Source organism: Gnatocerus cornutus, unplaced genomic scaffold (assembly GCF_029298725.1).
Source record: "Gnatocerus cornutus isolate USDA-ARS CGAHR unplaced genomic scaffold, icGnaCorn1.1 ctg00000145.1, whole genome shotgun sequence".
Taxonomy (NCBI): domain Eukaryota; kingdom Metazoa; phylum Arthropoda; class Insecta; order Coleoptera; family Tenebrionidae; genus Gnatocerus; species Gnatocerus cornutus.
Window position 1 is genome coordinate 105,660 of NW_028275485.1, and position 26,647 is coordinate 132,306.

Below are 26,647 nucleotides of genomic sequence, written 5' to 3' on the forward strand. Positions count from 1 at the left end.
CGCAGATTCCAAATCTGGGATTTAAATTCAGATCCGACAACAAATAACTGAGTTATGGCCTATCAAAGTTTCGGATAGTTGATTTTCATTTTTTCTCATTTTTCCCAATTTTCAAAGTTAAATATCTCGGAAACTATTAGAGATATTGAGATGCGGTTTGCGCCATCGTTTTTCTCGGCTCATTTTACGTTAGAAAAAGTGCTTAAAAGCCCAAAATTCGATAGTCGATTTTTCGCGAAAAAAAATTGCGACTCAAACGATGAAAATTTTTATTTTTTTTTATTTTTGACCATAACTGGTAAACCGTTTGTTTGATCGATCTCAAATTGGGCCAGTGGATAGATTTTGAGTTCCTCTTTCAACTGCTATATAATTCAATGCTATTAAACGTCATTTTCATTTTGAAAACATTGATTGAAAATCACCCCAAAATGACCACTTCCAAACAGTTTTTGGTCAATGCTTTCTCTATTTCTTAGGTAAACTCAATAAATTTTGACTCATTTTACGCAGAATCTCACGCTGAATCCAAATCTGGAATTTAAATTCAGATCCGACAACAAATAACTGAGTTATGGCCGTTTGAATTTTTGGGTTGTCGCCAGATGGCCAAATTTTTGAAGGTTCCAAACAATTCATGCTCGATATCTCGAAAACTATTTCAGATATTGGAATGCGGTTTGCGGCATCGTTTTTCTCGCGATTTTTTACATAAGAAATCGTTTTTAGATTTTCCAAAAGTCGAAATTTGCAAATTTTCGCAAAAATTCATGACTAAAATTATGGCCAAACTTCTCATATCGATATCTCGCTTATTTTTTGGAGTAAACTCGAGTTATTATACATCAGTGAACGCAGAATTTTACGCAGATTCCAAATCTGGGATTTAAATTCAGATCCGACAACAAATAACTGAGTTATGGCCGATCAAAGTTTCGGATAGTTGATTTTCATTTTTTCTCATTTTTCCCAATTTTCAAAGTTAAATATCTCGGAAACTATTAGAGATATTGAGATGCGGTTTGCGCCATCGTTTTTCTCGGCTCATTTTACGTTAGAAAAAGTGCTTAAAAGCCCAAAATTCGATAGTCGATTTTTCGCGAAAAAAAATTGCGACTCAAACGATGAAAATTTTTATTTTTTTTTATTTTTGACCATAACTCGTAAACCGTTTGTTTGATCGATCTCAAATTGGGCCAGTGGATAGATTTTGAGCTCCTTTTTCGACTGCTATATAATTCAATGCTATTAAACGTCATTTTCATTTTGAAAACATTGATTGAAAATCACCCCAAAATGACCACTTCCAAACAGTTTTTGGTCAATGCTTTCTTTATTTCTTAGGTAAACTCAATAAATTTTGACTCATTTTACGCAGAATCTCACGCTGAATCCAAATCTGGAATTTAAATTCAGATCCGACAACAAATAACTGAGTTATGGCCGTTTGAATTTTTGGGTTGTCGCCAGATGGCCAAATTTTTGAAGGTTCCAAACAATTCATGCTCGATATCTCGAAAACTATTTCAGATATTGGAATGCGGTTTGCGGCATCGTTTTTCTCGCGATTTTTTACATAAGAAATCGTTTTTAGATTTTCCAATAGTCGAAATTTGCAAATTTTCGCGAAAATTCATGACTAAAACTATGGCCAAACTTCTCATAACGATATCTCGCTTATTTTTTTGAGTAAACTCGAGTTATTATACATCAGTGAACGCAGAATTTTACGCAGATTCCAAATCTGGGATTTAAATTCAGATCCGACAACAAATAACCGAGTTATGGCCGATCAAAGTTTCGGATAGTTGATTTTCATTTTTTCTCATTTTTCCCAATTTTCAAAGTTAAATATCTCGGAAACTATTAGAGATATTGAGATGCGGTTTGCGCCATCGTTTTTCTCGGCTCATTTTACGTTAGAAAAAGTGCTTAAAAGCCCAAAATTCGATAGTCGATTTTTCGCGAAAAAAAATTGCGACTCAAACGATGAAAATTTTTATTTTTTTTTATTTTTGACCATAACTCGTAAACCGTTTGTTCGATCGATCTCAAATTGAGCCAGTAGATAGATTTCGAGCTCCTCTTTCGAATGATATATAATACAAAGGTATTAAACGTCGTTTTTACATTAAAAATAGTGATTGAAAATCACCCCAAAATGACCACTTCCAAACAGTTTTTGGTCAATGCTTTCTTTATTTCGTAGGTAAACTCAATAAATTTTGACTCATTTTACGCAGAATCTCACGCTGAATCCAAATCTGGAATTTAAATTCAGATCCGACAAGAAATAACTGAGTTATGGCCGTTTGAATTTTTGGGTTGTCGCCAGATGGCCAAATTTTTGAAGGTTCCAAACAATTCATGCTCGATATCTCGAAAACTATTTCAGATATTGGAATGCGGTTTGCGGCATCGTTTTTCTCGCGATTTTTTACATAAGAAATCGTTTTTAGATTTTCCAATAGTCGAAATTTGCAAATTTTCGCGAAAATTCATGACTAAAACTATGGCCAAACTTCTCATAACGATATCTCGCTTATTTTTTTGAGTAAACTCGAGTTATTATACATCAGTGAACGCAGAATTTTACGCAGATTCCAAATCTGGGAATTAAATTCAGATCCGACAACAAATAACTGAGTTATGGCCGATCAAAGTTTCGGATAGTTGATTTTCATTTTTTCTCATTTTTCCCAATTTTCAAAGTTAAATATCTCGGAAACTATTAGAGATATTGAGCTGCGGTTTGCGCCATCGTTTTTTTCGGCTCATTTTACGTCAGAAAAAGTGCTTAAAAGTCGAAAATTCGATAGTCGATTTTTCGCGAAAAAAAATTGCGACTCAAACGATGAAAATTTTTCAATTTTTTTATTTTTGGCCATAACTCCTAAACCGTTTGTTTGATCGATCTCAAATTGAGCCAGTAGATAGATTTCGAGCTCCTCTTTCGACTGATATATAATTCAATGCTATTAAACGTCATTTTCATTTTGAAAACATTGATTGAAAATCACCCCAAAATGACCACTTCCAAACAGTTTTTGGTCAATGCTTTCTTTATTTCGTAGGTAAACTCAATAAATTTTGACTCATTTTACGCAGAATCTCACGCTGAATCCAAATCTGGAATTTAAATTCAGATCCGACAACAAATAACTGAGTTATGGCCGTTTGAATTTTTGGGTTGTCGCCAGATGGCCAAATTTTTGAAGGTTCCAAACAGTTCATGCTCGATATCTCGAAAACTATTTCAGATATTGGAATGCGGTTTGCGGCATCGTTTTTCTCGCGATTTTTTACATAAGAAATCGTTTTTATATTTTCCAAAAGTCAAAATTTGCAAATTTTCGCAAAAATTCATGACTAAAACTATGGCCAAATTTCTCATATCGATATCTCGCTTATTTTTTAGAGTAAACTCGAGTTATTATACATCAGTGAACGCAGAATTTTACGCAGATTCCAAATCTGGGATTTAAATTCAGATCCGACAACAAATAACTGAGTTATGGCCGATCAAAGTTTCGGATAGTTGATTTTCATTTTTTCTCATTTTTCCCAATTTTCAAAGTTAAATATCTCGGAAACTATTAGAGATATTGAGATGCGGTTTGCGCCATCGTTTTTCTCGGCTCATTTTACGTTAGAAAAAGTGCTTAGAAGCCCAAAATTCGATAGTCGATTTTTCGCGAAAAAAAATTGCGACTCAAACGATGAAAATTTTTCAATTTTTTTATTTTTGACCATAACTCGTAAACCGTTTGTTCGATCGATCTCAAATTGGGCCAGTGGATAGATTTTGAGCTCCTCTTTCGACTGATATATAATTCAATGCTATTAAACGTCATTTTCATTTTGAAAACATTGATTGAAAATCACCCCAAAATGACCACTTCCAAACAGTTTTTGGTCAATGCTTTCTTTATTTCTTAGGTAAACTCAATAAATTTTGACTCATTTTACGCAGAATCTCACGCTGAATCCAAATTTGGAATTTAAATTCAGATCCGACAACAAATAACTGAGTTATGGCCGTTTGAATTTTTGGGTTGTCGCCAGATGGCCAAATTTTTGAAGGTTCCAAACAATTCATGCTCGATATCTCGAAAACTATTTCAGATATTGGAATGCGGTTTGCGGCATCGTTTTTCTCGCGATTTTTTACATAAGAAATCGTTTTTAGATTTTCCAAAAGTCGAAATTTGCAAATTTTCGCAAAAATTCATGACTAAAATTATGGCCAAACTTCTCATATCGATATCTCGCTTATTTTTTAGAGTAAACTCGAGTTATTATACATCAGTGAACGCAGAATTTTACGCAGATTCCAAATCTGGGATTTAAATTCAGATCCGACAACAAATAACTGAGTTATGGCCTATCAAAGTTTCGGATAGTTGATTTTCATTTTTTCTCATTTTTCCCAATTTTCAAAGTTAAATATCTCGGAAACTATTAGAGATATTGAGATGCGGTTTGCGCCATCGTTTTTCTCGGCTCATTTTACGTTAGAAAAAGTGCTTAAAAGCCCAAAATTCGATAGTCGATTTTTCGCGAAAAAAAATTGCGACTCAAACGATGAAAATTTTTATTTTTTTTTATTTTTGACCATAACTCGTAAACCGTTTGTTTGATCGATCTCAAATTGGGCCAGTGGATAGATTTTGAGCTCCTTTTTCGACTGCTATATAATTCAATGCTATTAAACGTCATTTTCATTTTGAAAACATTGATTGAAAATCACCCCAAAATGACCACTTCCAAACAGTTTTTGGTCAATGCTTCCTTTATTTCTTAGGTAAACTCAATAAATTTTGACTCATTTTACGCAGAATCTCACGCTGAATCCAAATCTGGAATTTAAATTCAGATCCGACAACAAATAACTGAGTTATGGCCGTTTGAATTTTTGGGTTGTCGCCAGATGGCCAAATTTTTGAAGGTTCCAAACAGTTCATGCTCGATATCTCGAAAACTATTTCAGATATTGGAATGCGGTTTGCGGCATCGTTTTTCTCGCGATTTTTTACATAAGAAATCGTTTTTAGATTTTCCAATAGTCGAAATTTGCAAATTTTCGCGAAAATTCATGACTAAAACTATGGCCAAACTTCTCATATCGATATCTCGCTTATTTTTTTGAGTAAACTCGAGTTATTATACATCAGTGAACGCAGAATTTTACGCAGATTCCAAATTTGGGATTTAAATTCAGATCCGACAACAAATAACCGAGTTATGGCCGATCAAAGTTTCGGATAGTTGATTTTCATTTTTTCTCATTTTTCCCAATTTTCAAAGTTAAATATCTCGGAAACTATTAGAGATATTGAGATGCGGTTTGCGCCATCGTTTTTCTCGGCTCATTTTACGTTAGAAAAAGTGCTTAAAAGCCCAAAATTCGATAGTCGATTTTTCGCGAAAAAAAATTGCGACTCAAACGATGAAAATTTTTATTTTTTTTTATTTTTGACCATAACTCGTAAACCGTTTGTTCGATCGATCTCAAATTGAGCCAGTAGATAGATTTCGAGCTCCTCTTTCGAATGATATATAATACAAAGGTATTAAACGTCGTTTTTACATTAAAAATAGTGATTGAAAATCACCCCAAAATGACCACTTCCAAACAGTTTTTGGTCAATGCTTTTTTTATTTCGTAGGTAAACTCAATAAATTTTGACTCATTTTACGCAGAATCTCACGCTGAATCCAAATCTGGAATCTAAATTCAGATCCGACAAGAAATAACTGAGTTATGGCCGTTTGAATTTTTGGGTGGTCGCCAGATGGCCAAATTTTTGAAGGTTCCAAACAATTCATGCTCAATATCTCGAAAACTATTTCAGATATTGGAATGCGGTTTGCGGCATCGTTTTTCTCGCGATTTTTTACATAAGAAATCGTTTTTAGATTTTCCAAAAGTCGAAATTTGCAAATTTTCGCAAAAATTCATGACTAAAACTATGGCCAAACTTCTCATATCGATATCTCGCTTATTTTTTAGAGTAAACTCGAGTTATTATACATCAGTGAACGCAGAATTTTACGCAGATTCCAAATCTGGGAATTAAATTCAGATCCGACAACAAATAACTGAGTTATGGCCGATCAAAGTTTCGGATAGTTGATTTTCATTTTTTCTCATTTTTCCCAATTTTCAAAGTTAAATATCTCGGAAACTATTAGAGATATTGAGCTGCGGTTTGCGCCATCGTTTTTTTCGGCTCATTTTACGTCAGAAAAAGTGCTTAAAAGTCGAAAATTCGATAGTCGATTTTTCGCGAAAAAAAATTGCGACTCAAACGATGAAAATTTTTCAATTTTTTTATTTTTGGCCATAACTCCTAAACCGTTTGTTTGATCGATCTCAAATTGAGCCAGTAGATAGATTTCGAGCTCCTCTTTCGACTGATATATAATTCAATGCTATTAAACGTCATTTTCATTTTGAAAACATTGATTGAAAATCACCCCAAAATGACCACTTCCAAACAGTTTTTGGTCAATGCTTTCTTTATTTCGTAGGTAAACTCAATAAATTTTGACTCATTTTACGCAGAATCTCACGCTGAATCCAAATCTGGAATTTAAATTCAGATCCGACAACAAATAACTGAGTTATGGCCGTTTGAATTTTTGGGTTGTCGCCAGATGGCCAAATTTTTGAAGGTTCCAAACAATTCATGCTCAATATCTCGAAAACTATTTCAGATATTGGAATGCGGTTTGCGGCATCGTTTTTCTCGCGATTTTTTACATAAGAAATCGTTTTTAGATTTTCCAAAAGTCGAAATTTGCAAATTTTCGCAAAAATTCATGACTAAAACTATGGCCAAACTTCTCATATCGATATCTCGCTTATTTTTTAGAGTAAACTCGAGTTATTATACATCAGTGAACGCAGAATTTTACGCAGATTCCAAATCTGGGAATTAAATTCAGATCCGACAACAAATAACTGAGTTATGGCCGATCAAAGTTTCGGATAGTTGATTTTCATTTTTTCTCATTTTTCCCAATTTTCAAAGTTAAATATCTCGGAAACTATTAGAGATATTGAGCTGCGGTTTGCGCCATCGTTTTTTTCGGCTCATTTTACGTCAGAAAAAGTGCTTAAAAGTCGAAAATTCGATAGTCGATTTTTCGCGAAAAAAAATTGCGACTCAAACGATGAAAATTTTTCAATTTTTTTATTTTTGGCCATAACTCCTAAACCGTTTGTTTGATCGATCTCAAATTGAGCCAGTAGATAGATTTCGAGCTCCTCTTTCGACTGATATATAATTCAATGCTATTAAACGTCATTTTCATTTTGAAAACATTGATTGAAAATCACCCCAAAATGACCACTTCCAAACAGTTTTTGGTCAATGCTTTCTTTATTTCGTAGGTAAACTCAATAAATTTTGACTCATTTTACGCAGAATCTCACGCTGAATCCAAATCTGGAATTTAAATTCAGATCCGACAACAAATAACTGAGTTATGGCCGTTTGAATTTTTGGGTTGTCGCCAGATGGCCAAATTTTTGAAGGTTCCAAACAATTCATGCTCGATATCTCGAAAACTATTTCAGATATTGGAATGCGGTTTGCGGCATCGTTTTTCTCGCGATTTTTTACATAAGAAATCGTTTTTAGATTTTCCAAAAGTCTAAATTTGCAAATTTTCGCAAAAATTCATGACTAAAATTATGGCCAAACTTCTCATATCGATATCTCGCTTATTTTTTAGAGTAAACTCGAGTTATTATACATCAGTGAACGCAGAATTTTACGCAGATTCCAAATCTGGGATTTAAATTCAGATCCGACAACAAATAACTGAGTTATGGCCTATCAAAGTTTCGGATAGTTGATTTTCATTTTTTCTCATTTTTCCCAATTTTCAAAGTTAAATATCTCGGAAACTATTAGAGATATTGAGATGCGGTTTGCGCCATCGTTTTTCTCGGCTCATTTTACGTTAGAAAAAGTGCTTAAAAGCCCAAAATTCGATAGTCGATTTTTCGCGAAAAAAAATTGCGACTCAAACGATGAAAATTTTTATTTTTTTTTATTTTTGACCATAACTGGTAAACCGTTTGTTTGATCGATCTCAAATTGGGCCAGTGGATAGATTTTGAGCTCCTCTTTCAACTGCTATATAATTCAATGCTATTAAACGTCATTTTCATTTTGAAAACATTGATTGAAAATCACCCCAAAATGACCACTTCCAAACAGTTTTTGGTCAATGCTTTCTCTATTTCTTAGGTAAACTCAATAAATTTTGACTCATTTTACGCAGAATCTCACGCTGAATCCAAATCTGGAATTTAAATTCAGATCCGACAACAAATAACTGAGTTATGGCCGTTTGAATTTTTGGGTTGTCGCCAGATGGCCAAATTTTTGAAGGTTCCAAACAATTCATGCTCGATATCTCGAAAACTATTTCAGATATTGGAATGCGGTTTGCGGCATCGTTTTTCTCGCGATTTTTTACATAAGAAATCGTTTTTAGATTTTCCAAAAGTCGAAATTTGCAAATTTTCGCAAAAATTCATGACTAAAATTATGGCCAAACTTCTCATATCGATATCTCGCTTATTTTTTGGAGTAAACTCGAGTTATTATACATCAGTGAACGCAGAATTTTACGCAGATTCCAAATCTGGGATTTAAATTCAGATCCGACAACAAATAACTGAGTTATGGCCGATCAAAGTTTCGGATAGTTGATTTTCATTTTTTCTCATTTTTCCCAATTTTCAAAGTTAAATATCTCGGAAACTATTAGAGATATTGAGATGCGGTTTGCGCCATCGTTTTTCTCGGCTCATTTTACGTTAGAAAAAGTGCTTAAAAGCCCAAAATTCGATAGTCGATTTTTCGCGAAAAAAAATTGCGACTCAAACGATGAAAATTTTTATTTTTTTTTATTTTTGGGCATAACTCCTAAACCGTTTGTTTGATCGATCTCAAATTGGGCCAGTAGATAGATTTTGAGCTCCTCTTTCGACTGATATATAATTCAATGCTATTAAACGTCATTTTCATTTTGAAAACATTGATTGAAAATCACCCCAAAATGACCACTTCCAAACAGTTTTTGGTCAATGCTTTCTTTATTTCGTAGGTAAACTCAATAAATTTTGACTCATTTTACGCAGAATCTCACGCTGAATCCAAATCTGGAATTTAAATTCAGATCCGACAACAAATAACTGAGTTATGGCCGTTTGAATTTTTGGGTTGTCGCCAGATGGCCAAATTTTTGAAGGTTCCAAACAATTCATGCTCGATATCTCGAAAACTATTTCAGATATTGGAATGCGGTTTGCGGCATCGTTTTTCTCGCGATTTTTTACATAAGAAATCGTTTTTAGATTTTCCAAAAGTCGAAATTTGCAAATTTTCGCAAAAATTCATGACTAAAATTATGGCCAAACTTCTCATATCGATATCTCGCTTATTTTTCAGAGTAAACTCGAGTTATTATACATCAGTGAACGCAGAATTTTACGCAGATTCCAAATCTGGGATTTAAATTCAGATCCGACAACAAATAACTGAGTTATGGCCGATCAAAGTTTCGGATAGTTGATTTTCATTTTTTCTCATTTTTCCCAATTTTCAAAGTTAAATATCTCGGAAACTATTAGAGATATTGAGATGCGGTTTGCGCCATCGTTTTTCTCGGCTCATTTTACGTTAGAAAAAGTGCTTAAAAGCCCAAAATTCGATAGTCGATTTTTCGCGAAAAAAAATTGCGACTCAAACGATGAAAATTTTTATTTTTTTTTATTTTTGGGCATAACTCCTAAACCGTTTGTTTGATCGATCTCAAATTGGGCCAGTAGATAGATTTTGAGCTCCTCTTTCGACTGATATATAATTCAATGCTATTAAACGTCATTTTCATTTTGAAAACATTGATTGAAAATCACCCCAAAATGACCACTTCCAAACAGTTTTTGGTCAATGCTTTCTTTATTTCGTAGGTAAACTCAATAAATTTTGACTCATTTTACGCAGAATCTCACGCTGAATCCAAATCTGGAATTTAAATTCAGATCCGACAAGAAATAACTGAGTTATGGCCGTTTGAATTTTTGGGTTGTCGCCAGATGGCCAAATTTTTGAAGGTTCCAAACAATTCATGCTCGATATCTCGAAAACTATTTCAGATATTGGAATGCGGTTTGCGGCATCGTTTTTCTCGCGATTTTTTACATAAGAAATCGTTTTTAGATTTTCCAATAGTCGAAATTTGCAAATTTTCGCGAAAATTCATGACTAAAACTATGGCCAAACTTCTCATATCGATATCTCGCTTATTTTTTAGACTAAACTTGAGTTATTATACATCAGTGAACGCAGAATTTTACGCAGATTGCAAATTTGGGATTTAAATTTAGTGTCTTTATGATGTCATGGCTTTTGTAGTATCAGAGGAAGATGAACACCTAAAACTATTTGGTTTGTTTTAGTCGGAAAAAGAAATGAGCACTGAAATGTCCGACAAGCTGGCTGCGGTTACATCAGCATATAAAAACAACAATGATCTACAAGAATTGAAGAAGTCGTTAAATGAGATATTTTTGAGGAAGCGCCACTTGCGAAGGACTAACCTTGGCTCTTGGCTCTTGGATCAGTTGGAATTAGAGCAATAATCAATTACCATTAATTAAGAATGGATAGTTTCGTCCATTTCAGATTGTTTCCCTCGTCTTTTTTAGGTAAGCCAACAAACATGTTCCTAATGAAACTTTTTCACACTTTTTGCAAGAAGGAGGGAGAGTGTCGAGTTTGTGTTTTTTTATTTTATTAATACTCCTTTAGTTTAATTTGAGGGTATTGTTTTTTATCATTCTTCCTTATTCCTGCAAATGGTTTTGATTCAAAAATTGTAAGTTTTAAAAACAAAAGTTTAGCCCTCTGGTGAGAGGAGGCGTGAACTATCAACTTTGGCGTTATTCCGCTAGGTGGCTTTTATGGAAAAACTTCTCTCACTTTTCGGTGTAAATAAATACAATAAACTACTTAACTTGTTAATTTTAACCTCAGAAAAACGAATCTGAACTTTGATTTAAGATTTACGACTTTGTTAATATTTTATTTAATATTATTTATGGACTAAAGACTGTTGACGCATGTCCTAGCTTCTATGCTTCGTTGACAGATTGCTTGACGCGGGAAATTGAATTTTAAAATTTTTAATTTGCATTTTCTCAAAAAATCTTGCAGATAGCGAGGAACGGAGACCAAAAATGGATGTGGAAATGTCAAATTATGCCATGTGCATAGTTTCGTGTCGATCTGCGAACTTTCGCGTTTTTCGCCAAAAAAAGTTCAAAGACTAAACATCATGGATTTTTGGCGATTTCGACAAAAAATAAAATCTCTTTGAAACCGACTTTTTCCATCAATTTGGACCTCAGGAACAAGAATCCGTCAAAGATTTTTCGATCCGACGCTCCGTTAATGTTTTATTAATTTTTCAAACTTTTATTTGGTTTGCAGTTTTTCGATGAAAATTAAAGCAAGAAAATCCTCTTTTTATTAATTTTGTCCTCAGGAGTAAGAATCTGAAGTCTGATTTAACATTCACGACTTGGTTACGATTCTATTAATTATTTAAAAATGGTATTGTGTCTCTATCTTAACGTATGTCTTAACTTGAATATTTTGACAGCACACATTGAGGTTATGTTCATGATTTACTAAACTTATTTTCAGAGTACAACAAATGATTAACAACGATCCTGCTTGCACAAGAGACTACCAAAATTCTTTACTGTTTACTTTCTCGTTCTTCTGGGCATGGTAGCAAAGAAATTACACAAGTTAAGAAGTTCATTTGAAGCTATTTTTAGTTGGAGTTGATTTGCAACAAATTGATGGGTCTTATTGAAATTTTTAAACGCAGGTAAGCTGAAAACTGTTTGAATTCCAGCCTTGAAATGTTTCGTGGTATTTCAGGTTCCAACTTCATTACCAGAGTTTATTATTAAGAGACTGAATCGATGGATGATACCCATAGCCTAAGATGTCGAAAAGGCGGTTGTCGTCGCTCAACGCTAAAGGACTCTGCATGTTATTGCACAGAATTGAAGAAACCACCCATTCAGTGCTCCCAGAGAACAGTGAATTGATCAAGGAGCATAACATCACGAAAAAGGTGATGAAAAAGGTTAAATTCAAAGTCAAATGTTCTTTTTCCAGTGGTTGAAGATGTCGTTCAGTGACTGGGAGATGTTTCAAGTGTTGCTGATTGCATTGCGGGAGCACGAAGTTTGCAATGTTGAGTCTACGAGCAGAAAACGAGTATTCTCCTCTAGAGAAGAGCCAAAGGAACTCAACCAACGGAAACAGAGCATCATCGAGATGCAGTTGTCAAGAAAGAAAATATGTACTACAAAGGCTCTGAAGGTCATCTGGTGTCTTGTGAGCTATTTTGTGAAGTCAAGGAAACATCATTTATTGGTTTCTTGAAAACGCGAGATCTGTTTGTTCAGGAAGGATGGAAGGTTTGTTTGTTTTCTTTTCTCTCCATTCATGGTCTCACCTTAATCTCTTAGTTGCAGCTTAACACAACTTTGTTGTCTTTCCTGTTGGTCAAGAAGCAGGCGCAATTAAAAGCTTTGCCGTGAAGAAACAGCAATTGACTGCACAGAGTAAGAAGAGTTTTTCAGGTGAGATAAACAAACATGTTCTTGATGAAACTTTTTTACACTTCTTGCAGGAAGGAAGATGGTGGAAGGCGTGATATTACATCAACACTCAACTCAGGCATAGGACTGATGCCGAAGAGAGGATGCGAAATCTCGAGGTTTTAGAGGCTAAACAACTCCGGACTGACCGGACTATCCAGATACTTTGGGTGACAGTGCGGCGCGCGCGCGCGCGCGCTGTCGACTGAAGAGTCTGTTGATTTCGCTCAAGGATGGAATCGAAAGCGATCATTTCTGTGTCGAAGCTCTTCGAAATCGGGGAAGACTCAAAACCAAACACAAGTTTAGGTTTGTGGTTTTTCTTAAACTAATTTTGTTGATTTAGGAGAAAACGTTGCCAGAATTCGCCGACGAAATAAGAAAGTTGAAGGCGATGATCGTCAAACACGAAAACAGAATTCGAGCGTTGTTGTCTTATCATTTCTAAACAAGTGCTCAAATCGTTTGCAATTTTCGCTTCTACTTAATTATTATGTCATTTTTTATCACCCCAAAGTGGCTCTTTAATATATATTATCTACGATTGTTAAATGTCTAGTTATAGAAGATTATAATATTTTTATGAAACAAATTTTCGCGAAAATTCATGATTAATAAAACAATGCCAAACTTCTCATATCGATATCTCGCTTGTTTTTTGGTGTAAACTTGCGTTATTATACATCATTTTACCCATCGGCCACGGTGGATTATTCCCACGGACATTTACCCATTGTTAATCCCATCCTGATCTGAAGGCTTTGGATCACATCCCTTTGGTCCGTCCAGAGGTCGATTCTCCACCCACATCTAGCCCTTAAGATCTTGTACTTGAAGTTGGTATGGTTCCTAGCCTTTTTCTTTTTGGCGAAGTCAGAAACGCAGCTGCTGGTGGTGCTGATGCTAGTGACAAGTTGTCACGTTCCAAATGTTGCAGGTGAAGCGAGAGTTCCACGACTTCCGATGCACGTGACGTTGACTCCGCGGAAGCTTAGCCCTTCTTCGTTTTCACCGGCCTCATCTTCAGTCTCTCTGCCTCTTCGTGGTCCTCACCGCCCAAACACGGTACAAGAAATTCACGGCTTTCATCCAAGTCGTCTTCTCGGTTCTAATCCTCCTGAAATCAACCCAGAAAACTGAAAAACGATGTTAAAATCCGCTCGGTTTCGAACAGTTTTCGCACCATCTTCGATCACGCAAGCAGTCCGCGAAGAGTGCAGCTCGTTTTACAGCGCGATCAAATCGACAAGAGGTACAACTTGTACACGTTCGAAATCACCACGAAAGTGCAAGCGGGGATTTTAAGGGGGGACACTTTTCAACAACGAGGTGGGGGGTTCAAGGTACAAGTCGGGTTAGACGAAATCGGCTGTCTCGCTTGTAGTAACAACAATTTAACGACGGTCAAAAGACCGAAAGAAGCGAGATTTAATGTAAGGAGTGTAGTCGAGGCGGTTTTCAACGTCTTTCTAAGTCCTGTTGTAGTTTTTAAGTAGAAACTTTGTACTCATTAATTTATTCATGTTAATGTTTGTGTTATTAATAAATTTCTTTAAATTTGCCGGTTCTTATTTGGGCTGTGTGTGATTGGTTGAAAACTAAACAGGTTTCTTCGCGACTGATATTTGAAATTTAATCGAAACCCTCTTGAAACATTTTTTTTTCATTAATTTAGACTTCAGGAACAAGATTCTGTACTCTAAAGTCGGATTCAAAACGTAATTATAAGTTTACTTAAAATTTGCAATGTAGGTAGGCAACCAATTATACACACATTATGCATTCATTTTTCAGTGTAAATAAATACAATAAACTACTTAACTTGTTAATTTTAACCTCAGAAAAACGAATCAAAACTTTGATTTAAGATTTACGACTTTGTTAATATTTTATTTAATATTATTTATGGACCAAAGACTGTTGACGCATGTCCTAGCTTCTATGCTTCGTTGACAGATTGCTTGACGCGGGAAATTAAATTTTGAAATTTTTAATTTGCATTTTCTCAAAAAATCTCACAGATAGCGAGGAACGGAGGCCAGAAATGGATGTAGAAATGTCGAATTATGCCATGTGCAAAGTTTCGTGTCGATCTGAAAACTTTCGTGTTTTTCGCCAAAAAAAGTTCAAAGGGGTTAACCCATGGATTTTGGCGATTTTGACAAAAAATAAAATCTCTTTGAAACCGACTTTTTCCATCAATTTAGACCTCAGGAACAAGAATCCGTCAAAGATTTTTCGATCCGACGCTCCGTTAATTTTTTATTAATTTTTGAAACTTTTATTTGACTTGCATTTTTTCGATGAAAATTAAAGCAAGAAAATACTCTTTTTATTAATTTGGTCCTCAGGAGTAAGAATCTGAAGTCTGATTTAACATTCACGACTTGATTACGATTCTATTAATTATTTAAAATTATAGTGTCTAAACATAGGACAGGTATCTTAACGTATGTCCGAACTTGATTATTTTGACAGCACACAAACAGGTTATGTTCATGAATTTTAAAGTTAAATATCTCGGAAACTATTAGAGATATTGAGATGCGGTTTGCGCTATCGTTTTTCTCAGCTCATTTTACGTTAGAAAAAGTGCTTAAAAGCCCAAAATTCGATAGTCGATTTTTCGCGAAAAAAAATTGCGACTCAAACGATGAAAATTTTTCAATTTTTTTATTTTTGACCATAACTCGTAAACCGTTTGTTCGATCGATCTCAAATTTGGCCAGTGGATAGATTTTGAGCTCCTCTTTCGACTGATATATAATTCAATGCTATTAAACGTCATTTTCATTTTGAAAACATTGATTGAAAATCACCCCAAAATGACCACTTCCAAACAGTTTTTGGTCAATGCTTTCTTTATTTCTTAGGTAAACTCAATAAATTTTGACTCATTTTACGCAGAATCTCACGCTGAATCCAAATTTGGAATTTAAATTCAGATCCGACAACAAATAACTGAGTTATGGCCGTTTGAATTTTTGGGTTGTCGCCAGATGGCCAAATTTTTGAAGGTTCCAAACAATTCATGCTCGATATCTCGAAAACTAGTTGAGATATTCGAATGCGGTTTGCGGCATCGTTTTTCTCGCGATTTTTTACATAAGAAATAGTCTTTAGATTTTCCAATAGTCGAAAGTTGCAAATTTTCGCAAAAATTCATGACTAAAACTATGGCCAAACTTCTCATATCGATATCTCGCTTATTTTTTAGAGTAAACTCGAGTTATTATACATCAGTGAACGCAGAATTTTACGCAGATTCCAAATCTGGGATTTAAATTCAGATCCGACAACAAATAACTGAGTTATGGCCGATCAAAGTTTCGGATAGTTGATTTTCATTTTTTCTCATTTTTTCCAATTTTCAAAGTTAAATATCTCGGAAACTATTAGAGATATTGAGCTGCGGTTTGCGCCATCGTTTTTTTCGGCTCATTTTACGTCAGAAAAAGTGCTTAAAAGTCGAAAATTCGATAGTCGATTTTTCGCGAAAAAAAATTGCGACTCAAACGATGAAAATTTTTCAATTTTTTTATTTTTGGCCATAACTCCTAAACCGTTTGTTTGATCGATCTCAAATTGAGCCAGTAGATAGATTTCGAGCTCCTCTTTCGACTGATATATAATTCAATGCTATTAAACGTCATTTTCATTTTGAAAACATTGATTGAAAATCACCCCAAAATGACCACTTCCAAACAGTTTTTGGTCAATGCTTTCTTTATTTCGTAGGTAAACTCAATAAATTTTGACTCATTTTACGCAGAATCTCACGCTGAATCCAAATCTGGAATTTAAATTCAGATCCGACAACAAATAACTGAGTTATGGCCGTTTGAATTTTTGGGTTGTCGCCAGATGGCCAAATTTTTGAAGGTTCCAAACAGTTCATGCTCGATATCTCGAAAACTATTTCAGATATTGGAATGCGGTTTGCGGCATCGTTTTTCTCGCGATTTTTTACATAAGAAATCGTTTTTATATTTTCCAAAAGTCGAAATTTGCAAATTTTCGCAAAAATTCATGACTAAAACTATGGCCAAATTTCTCATATCGATATCTCGCTTATTTTTTAGAGTAAACTCGAGTTATTATACATCAGTGAACGCAGAATTTTACGCAGATTCCAAATCTGGGATTTAAATTCAGATCCGACAACAAATAACTGAGTTATGGCCGATCAAAGTTTCGGATAGTTGATTTTCATTTTTTCTCATTTTTCCCAATTTTCAAAGTTAAATATCTCGGAAACTATTAGAGATATTGAGATGCGGTTTGCGCCATCGTTTTTCTCGGCTCATTTTACGTTAGAAAAAGTGCTTAAAAGCCCAAAATTCGATAGTCGATTTTTCGCGAAAAAAAATTGCGACTCAAACGATGAAAATTTTTATTTTTTTTTATTTTTGGGCATAACTCCTAAACCGTTTGTTTGATCGATCTCAAATTGGGCCAGTAGATAGATTTTGAGCTCCTCTTTCGACTGATATATAATTCAATGCTATTAAACGTCATTTTCATTTTGAAAACATTGATTGAAAATCACCCCAAAATGACCACTTCCAAACAGTTTTTGGTCAATGCTTTCTTTATTTCGTAGGTAAACTCAATAAATTTTGACTCATTTTACGCAGAATCTCACGCTGAATCCAAATCTGGAATTTAAATTCAGATCCGACAACAAATAACTGAGTTATGGCCGTTTGAATTTTTGGGTTGTCGCCAGATGGCCAAATTTTTGAAGGTTCCAAACAGTTCATGCTCGATATCTCGAAAACTATTTCAGATATTGGAATGCGGTTTGCGGCATCGTTTTTCTCGCGATTTTTTACATAAGAAATCGTTTTTATATTTTCCAAAAGTCGAAATTTGCAAATTTTCGCAAAAATTCATGACTAAAACTATGGCCAAATTTCTCATATCGATATCTCGCTTATTTTTTAGAGTAAACTCGAGTTATTATACATCAGTGAACGCAGAATTTTACGCAGATTCCAAATCTGGGATTTAAATTCAGATCCGACAACAAATAACTGAGTTATGGCCGATCAAAGTTTCGGATAGTTGATTTTCATTTTTTCTCATTTTTCCCAATTTTCAAAGTTAAATATCTCGGAAACTATTAGAGATATTGAGATGCGGTTTGCGCCATCGTTTTTCTCGGCTCATTTTACGTTAGAAAAAGTGCTTAAAAGCCCAAAATTCGATAGTCGATTTTTCGCGAAAAAAAATTGCGACTCAAACGATGAAAATTTTTATTTTTTTTTATTTTTGGGCATAACTCCTAAACCGTTTGTTTGATCGATCTCAAATTGGGCCAGTAGATAGATTTTGAGCTCCTCTTTCGACTGATATATAATTCAATGCTATTAAACGTCATTTTCATTTTGAAAACATTGATTGAAAATCACCCCAAAATGACCACTTCCAAACAGTTTTTGGTCAATGCTTTCTTTATTTCGTAGGTAAACTCAATAAATTTTGACTCATTTTACGCAGAATCTCACGCTGAATCCAAATCTGGAATTTAAATTCAGATCCGACAACAAATAACTGAGTTATGGCCGTTTGAATTTTTGGGTTGTCGCCAGATGGCCAAATTTTTGAAGGTTCCAAACAATTCATGCTCGATATCTCGAAAACTATTTCAGATATTGGAATGCGGTTTGCGGCATCGTTTTTCTCGCGATTTTTTACATAAGAAATCGTTTTTAGATTTTCCAAAAGTCGAAATTTGCAAATTTTCGCAAAAATTCATGACTAAAACTATGGCCAAACTTCTCATATCGATATCTCGCTTATTTTTTTGAGTAAACTCGAGTTATTATACATCAGTGAACGCAGAATTTTACGCAGATTCCAAATTTGGGATTTAAATTCAGATCCGACAACAAATAACCGAGTTATGGCCGATCAAAGTTTCGGATAGTTGATTTTCATTTTTTCTCATTTTTCCCAATTTTCAAAGTTAAATATCTCGGAAACTATTAGAGATATTGAGATGCGGTTTGCGCCATCGTTTTTCTCGGCTCATTTTACGTTAGAAAAAGTGCTTAAAAGCCCAAAATTCGATAGTCGATTTTTCGCGAAAAAAAATTGCGACTCAAACGATGAAAATTTTTATTTTTTTTTATTTTTGGCCATAACTCCTAAACCGTTTGTTTGATCGATCTCAAATTGGGCCAGTAGATAGATTTTGAGCTCCTCTTTCGACTGATATATAATTCAATGCTATTAAACGTCATTTTCATTTTGAAAACATTGATTGAAAATCACCCCAAAATGACCACTTCCAAACAGTTTTTGGTCAATGCTTTCTTTATTTCGTAGGTAAACTCAATAAATTTTGACTCATTTTACGCAGAATCTCACGCTGAATCCAAATCTGGAATTTAAATTCAGATCCGACAAGAAATAACTGAGTTATGGCCGTTTGAATTTTTGGGTTGTCGCCAGATGGCCAAATTTTTGAAGGTTCCAAACAATTCATGCTCGATATCTCGAAAACTATTTCAGATATTGGAATGCGGTTTGCGGCATCGTTTTTCTCGCGATTTTTTACATAAGAAATCGTTTTTAGATTTTCCAATAGTCGAAATTTGCAAATTTTCGCGAAAATTCATGACTAAAACTATGGCCAAACTTCTCATATCGATATCTCGCTTATTTTTTAGACTAAACTTGAGTTATTATACATCAGTGAACGCAGAATTTTACGCAGATTGCAAATTTGGGATTTAAATTTAGTGTCTTTATGATGTCATGGCTTTTGTAGTATCAGAGGAAGATGAACACCTAAAACTATTTGGTTTGTTTTAGTCGGAAAAAGAAATGAGCACTGAAATGTCCGACAAGCTGGCTGCGGTTACATCAGCATATAAAAACAACAATGATCTACAAGAATTGAAGAAGTCGTTAAATGAGATATTTTTGAGGAAGCGCCACTTGCGAAGGACTAACCTTGGCTCTTGGCTCTTGGATCAGTTGGAATTAGAGCAATAATCAATTACCATTAATTAAGAATGGATAGTTTCGTCCATTTCAGATTGTTTCCCTCGTCTTTTTTAGGTAAGCCAACAAACATGTTCCTAATGAAACTTTTTCACACTTTTTGCAAGAAGGAGGGAGAGTGTCGAGTTTGTGTTTTTTTATTTTATTAATACTCCTTTAGTTTAATTTGAGGGTATTGTTTTTTATCATTCTTCCTTATTCCTGCAAATGGTTTTGATTCAAAAATTGTAAGTTTTAAAAACAAAAGTTTAGCCCTCTGGTGAGAGGAGGCGTGAACTATCAACTTCGGCGTTATTCCGCTAGGTGGCTTTTATGGAAAAACTTCTCTCACTTTTCGGTGTAAATAAATACAATAAACTACTTAACTTGTTAATTTTAACCTCAGAAAAACGAATCTGAACTTTGATTTAAGATTTACGACTTTGTTAATATTTTATTTAATATTATTTATGGACTAAAGACTGTTGACGCATGTCCTAGCTTCTATGCTTCGTTGACAGATTGCTTGACGCGGGAAATTGAATTTTAAAATTTTTAATTTGCATTTTCTCAAAAAATCTTGCAGATAGCGAGGAACGGAGACCAAAAATGGATGTGGAAATGTCAAATTATGCCATGTGCATAGTTTCGTGTCGATCTGCGAACTTTCGCGTTTTTCGCCAAAAAAAGTTCAAAGACTAAACATCATGGATTTTTGGCGATTTCGACAAAAAATAAAATCTCTTTGAAACCGACTTTTTCCATCAATTTGGACCTCAGGAACAAGAATCCGTCAAAGATTTTTCGATCCGACGCTCCGTTAATGTTTTATTAATTTTTCAAACTTTTATTTGGTTTGCAGTTTTTCGATGAAAATTAAAGCAAGAAAATCCTCTTTTTATTAATTTTGTCCTCAGGAGTAAGAATCTGAAGTCTGATTTAACATTCACGACTTGGTTACGATTCTATTAATTATTTAAAAATGGTATTGTGTCTCTATCTTAACGTATGTCTTAACTTGAATATTTTGACAGCACACATTGAGGTTATGTTCATGATTTACTAAACTTATTTTCAGAGTACAACAAATGATTAACAACGATCCTGCTTGCACAAGAGACTACCAAAATTCTTTACTGTTTACTTTCTCGTTCTTCTGGGCATGGTAGCAAAGAAATTACACAAGTTAAGAAGTTCATTTGAAGCTATTTTTAGTTGGAGTTGATTTGCAACAAATTGATGGGTCTTATTGAAATTTTTAAACGCAGGTAAGCTGAAAACTGTTTGAATTCCAGCCTTGAAATGTTTCGTGGTATTTCAGGTTCCAACTTCATTACCAGAGTTTATTATTAAGAGACTGAATCGATGGATGATACCCATAGCCTAAGATGTCGAAAAGGCGGTTGTCGTCGCTCAACGCTAAAGGACTCTGCATGTTATTGCACAGAATTGAAGAAACCACCCATTCAGTGCTCCCAGAGAACAGTGAATTGATCAAGGAGCATAACATCACGAAAAAGGTGATGAAAAAGGTTAAATTCAAAGTCAAATGTTCTTTTTCCAGTGGTTGAAGATGTCGTTCAGTGACTGGGAGATGTTTCAAGTGTTGCTGATTGCATTGCGGGAGCACGAAGTTTGCAATGTTGAGTCTACGAGCAGAAAACGAGTATTCTCCTCTAGAGAAGAGCCAAAGGAACTCAACCAACGGAAACAGAGCATCATCGAGATGCAGTTGTCAAGAAAGAAAATATGTACTACAAAGGCTCTGAAGGTCATCTGGTGTCTTGTGAGCTATTTTGTGAAGTCAAGGAAACATCATTTATTGGTTTCTTGAAAACGCGAGATCTGTTTGTTCAGGAAGGATGGAAGGTTTGTTTGTTTTCTTTTCTCTCCATTCATGGTCTCACCTTAATCTCTTAGTTGCAGCTTAACACAACTTTGTTGTCTTTCCTGTTGGTCAAGAAGCAGGCGCAATTAAAAGCTTTGCCGTGAAGAAACAGCAATTGACTGCACAGAGTAAGAAGAGTTTTTCAGGTGAGATAAACAAACATGTTCTTGATGAAACTTTTTTACACTTCTTGCAGGAAGGAAGATGGTGGAAGGCGTGATATTACATCAACACTCAACTCAGGCATAGGACTGATGCCGAAGAGAGGATGCGAAATCTCGAGGTTTTAGAGGCTAAACAACTCCGGACTGACCGGACTATCCAGATACTTTGGGTGACAGTGCGGCGCGCGCGCGCGCGCGCTGTCGACTGAAGAGTCTGTTGATTTCGCTCAAGGATGGAATCGAAAGCGATCATTTCTGTGTCGAAGCTCTTCGAAATCGGGGAAGACTCAAAACCAAACACAAGTTTAGATTTGTGGTTTTTCTTAAACTAATTTTGTTGATTTAGGAGAAAACGTTGCCAGAATTCGCCGACGAAATAAGAAAGTTGAAGGCGATGATCGTCAAACACGAAAACAGAATTCGAGCGTTGTTGTCTTATCATTTCTAAACAAGTGCTCAAATCGTTTGCAATTTTCGCTTCTACTTAATTATTATGTCATTTTTTATCACCCCAAAGTGGCTCTTTAATATATATTATCTACGATTGTTAAATGTCTAGTTATAGAAGATTATAATATTTTTATGAAACAAATTTTCGCGAAAATTCATGATTAAAAAAACAATGCCAAACTTCTCATATCGATATCTCGCTTGTTTTTTGGTGTAAACTTGCGTTATTATACATCATTTTACCCATCGGCCACGGTGGATTATTCCCACGGACATTTACCCATTGTTAATCCCATCCTGATCTGAAGGCTTTGGATCACATCCCTTTGGTCCGTCCAGAGGTCGATTCTCCACCCACATCTAGCCCTTAAGATCTTGTACTTGAAGTTGGTATGGTTCCTAGCCTTTTTCTTTTTGGCGAAGTCAGAAACGCAGCTGCTGGTGGTGCTGATGCTAGTGACAAGTTGTCACGTTCCAAATGTTGCAGGTGAAGCGAGAGTTCCACGACTTCCGATGCACGTGACGTTGACTCCGCGGAAGCTTAGCCCTTCTTCGTTTTCACCGGCCTCATCTTCAGTCTCTCTGCCTCTTCGTGGTCCTCACCGCCCAAACACGGTACAAGAAATTCACGGCTTTCATCCAAGTCGTCTTCTCGGTTCTAATCCTCCTGAAATCAACCCAGAAAACTGAAAAACGATGTTAAAATCCGCTCGGTTTCGAACAGTTTTCGCACCATCTTCGATCACGCAAGCAGTCCGCGAAGAGTGCAGCTCGTTTTACAGCGCGATCAAATCGACAAGAGGTACAACTTGTACACGTTCGAAATCACCACGAAAGTGCAAGCGGGGATTTTAAGGGGGGACACTTTTCAACAACGAGGTGGGGGGTTCAAGGTACAAGTCGGGTTAGACGAAATCGGCTGTCTCGCTTGTAGTAACAACAATTTAACGACGGTCAAAAGACCGAAAGAAGCGAGATTTAATGTAAGGAGTGTAGTCGAGGCGGTTTTCAACGTCTTTCTAAGTCCTGTTGTAGTTTTTAAGTAGAAACTTTGTACTCATTAATTTATTCATGTTAATGTTTGTGTTATTAATAAATTTCTTTAAATTTGCCGGTTCTTATTTGGGCTGTGTGTGATTGGTTGAAAACTAAACAGGTTTCTTCGCGACTGATATTTGAAATTTAATCGAAACCCTCTTGAAACATTTTTTTTTCATTAATTTAGACTTCAGGAACAAGATTCTGTACTCTAAAGTCGGATTCAAAACGTAATTATAAGTTTACTTAAAATTTGCAATGTAGGTAGGCAACCAATTATACACACATTATGCATTCATTTTTCAGTGTAAATAAATACAATAAACTACTTAACTTGTTAATTTTAACCTCAGAAAAACGAATCAAAACTTTGATTTAAGATTTACGACTTTGTTAATATTTTATTTAATATTATTTATGGACCAAAGACTGTTGACGCATGTCCTAGCTTCTATGCTTCGTTGACAGATTGCTTGACGCGGGAAATTAAATTTTGAAATTTTTAATTTGCATTTTCTCAAAAAATCTCACAGATAGCGAGGAACGGAGGCCAGAAATGGATGTAGAAATGTCGAATTATGCCATGTGCAAAGTTTCGTGTCGATCTGAAAACTTTCGTGTTTTTCGCCAAAAAAAGTTCAAAGGGGTTAACCCATGGATTTTGGCGATTTTGACAAAAAATAAAATCTCTTTGAAACCGACTTTTTCCATCAATTTAGACCTCAGGAACAAGAATCCGTCAAAGATTTTTCGATCCGACGCTCCGTTAATTTTTTATTAATTTTTGAAACTTTTATTTGACTTGCATTTTTTCGATGAAAATTAAAGCAAGAAAATACTCTTTTTATTAATTTGGTCCTCAGGAGTAAGAATCTGAAGTCTGATTTAACATTCACGACTTGATTACGATTCTATTAATTATTTAAAATTATAGTGTCTAAACATAGGACAGGTATCTTAACGTATGTCCGAACTTGATTATTTTGACAGCACACAAACAGGTTATGTTCATGAATTTTAAAGTTAAATATCTCGGAAACTATTAGAGATATTGAGATGCGGTTTGCGCTATCGTTTTTCTCAGCTCATTTTACGTTAGAAAAAGTGCTTAAAAGCCCAAAATTCGATAGTCGATTTTTCGCGAAAAAAAATTGCGACTCAAACGATGAAAATTTTTCAATTTTTTTATTTTTGACCATAACTCGTAAACCGTTTGTTCGATCGATCTCAAATTTGGCCAGTGGATAGATTTTGAGCTCCTCTTTCGACTGATATATAATTCAATGCTATTAAACGTCATTTTCATTTTGAAAACATTGATTGAAAATCACCCCAAAATGACCACTTCCAAACAGTTTTTGGTCAATGCTTTCTTTATTTCTTAGGTAAACTCAATAAATTTTGACTCATTTTACGCAGAATCTCACGCTGAATCCAAATTTGGAATTTAAATTCAGATCCGACAACAAATAACTGAGTTATGGCCGTTTGAATTTTTGGGTTGTCGCCAGATGGCCAAATTTTTGAAGGTTCCAAACAATTCATGCTCGATATCTCGAAAACTAGTTGAGATATTCGAATGCGGTTTGCGGCATCGTTTTTCTCGCGATTTTTTACATAAGAAATAGTCTTTAGATTTTCCAATAGTCGAAAGTTGCAAATTTTCGCAAAAATTCATGACTAAAACTATGGCCAAACTTCTCATATCGATATCTCGCTTATTTTTTAGAGTAAACTCGAGTTATTATACATCAGTGAACGCAGAATTTTACGCAGATTCCAAATCTGGGATTTAAATTCAGATCCGACAACAAATAACTGAGTTATGGCCGATCAAAGTTTCGGATAGTTGATTTTCATTTTTTCTCATTTTTTCCAATTTTCAAAGTTAAATATCTCGGAAACTATTAGAGATATTGAGCTGCGGTTTGCGCCATCGTTTTTTTCGGCTCATTTTACGTCAGAAAAAGTGCTTAAAAGTCGAAAATTCGATAGTCGATTTTTCGCGAAAAAAAATTGCGACTCAAACGATGAAAATTTTTCAATTTTTTTATTTTTGGCCATAACTCCTAAACCGTTTGTTTGATCGATCTCAAATTGAGCCAGTAGATAGATTTCGAGCTCCTCTTTCGACTGATATATAATTCAATGCTATTAAACGTCATTTTCATTTTGAAAACATTGATTGAAAATCACCCCAAAATGACCACTTCCAAACAGTTTTTGGTCAATGCTTTCTTTATTTCGTAGGTAAACTCAATAAATTTTGACTCATTTTACGCAGAATCTCACGCTGAATCCAAATCTGGAATTTAAATTCAGATCCGACAACAAATAACTGAGTTATGGCCGTTTGAATTTTTGGGTTGTCGCCAGATGGCCAAATTTTTGAAGGTTCCAAACAGTTCATGCTCGATATCTCGAAAACTATTTCAGATATTGGAATGCGGTTTGCGGCATCGTTTTTCTCGCGATTTTTTACATAAGAAATCGTTTTTATATTTTCCAAAAGTCGAAATTTGCAAATTTTCGCAAAAATTCATGACTAAAACTATGGCCAAATTTCTCATATCGATATCTCGCTTATTTTTTAGAGTAAACTCGAGTTATTATACATCAGTGAACGCAGAATTTTACGCAGATTCCAAATCTGGGATTTAAATTCAGATCCGACAACAAATAACTGAGTTATGGCCGATCAAAGTTTCGGATAGTTGATTTTCATTTTTTCTCATTTTTCCCAATTTTCAAAGTTAAATATCTCGGAAACTATTAGAGATATTGAGATGCGGTTTGCGCCATCGTTTTTCTCGGCTCATTTTACGTTAGAAAAAGTGCTTAAAAGCCCAAAATTCGATAGTCGATTTTTCGCGAAAAAAAATTGCGACTCAAACGATGAAAATTTTTATTTTTTTTTATTTTTGGGCATAACTCCTAAACCGTTTGTTTGATCGATCTCAAATTGGGCCAGTAGATAGATTTTGAGCTCCTCTTTCGACTGATATATAATTCAATGCTATTAAACGTCATTTTCATTTTGAAAACATTGATTGAAAATCACCCCAAAATGACCACTTCCAAACAGTTTTTGGTCAATGCTTTCTTTATTTCGTAGGTAAACTCAATAAATTTTGACTCATTTTACGCAGAATCTCACGCTGAATCCGAATCTGGAATTTAAATTCAGATCCGACAACAAATAACTGAGTTATGGCCGTTTGAATTTTTGGGTTGTCGCCAGATGGCCAAATTTTTGAAGGTTCCAAACAATTCATGCTCGATATCTCGAAAACTAGTTGAGATATTCGAATGCGGTTTGCGGCATCGTTTTTCTCGCGATTTTTTACATAAGAAATCGTTTTTAGATTTTCCAAAAGTCGAAATTTGCAAATTTTCGCAAAAATTCAT

At 34.9% G+C, this 26,647-nt stretch overlaps 2 protein-coding genes across 2 annotated transcripts; both read left to right on the forward strand.

The window, feature by feature from the left end:
- Nucleotides 1-11,524: 11,524 nt before the first annotated feature.
- Nucleotides 11,525-12,664, forward strand: LOC148165906 (uncharacterized). Its single transcript, XM_088049628.1, has 4 exons — nt 11,525-11,922; nt 11,976-12,174; nt 12,219-12,523; nt 12,575-12,664. Exons 2-3 carry the CDS (start codon nt 12,043-12,045, stop codon nt 12,486-12,488), a joined length of 402 nt encoding a protein of 133 aa, XP_087905754.1. The 5' UTR covers nt 11,525-11,922; nt 11,976-12,042; the 3' UTR covers nt 12,489-12,523; nt 12,575-12,664.
- Nucleotides 12,665-20,569: 7,905 nt separating this feature from the next.
- On the forward strand, nt 20,570-21,709 carry LOC148165907 (uncharacterized). Its single transcript, XM_088049625.1, has 4 exons — nt 20,570-20,967; nt 21,021-21,219; nt 21,264-21,568; nt 21,620-21,709. The coding sequence occupies exons 2-3, from the start codon at nt 21,088-21,090 to the stop codon at nt 21,531-21,533; spliced, it is 402 nt and encodes a 133-aa protein (XP_087905751.1). The 5' UTR covers nt 20,570-20,967; nt 21,021-21,087; the 3' UTR covers nt 21,534-21,568; nt 21,620-21,709.
- The last annotated feature ends 4,938 nt before the right edge of the window (nt 21,710-26,647 follow it).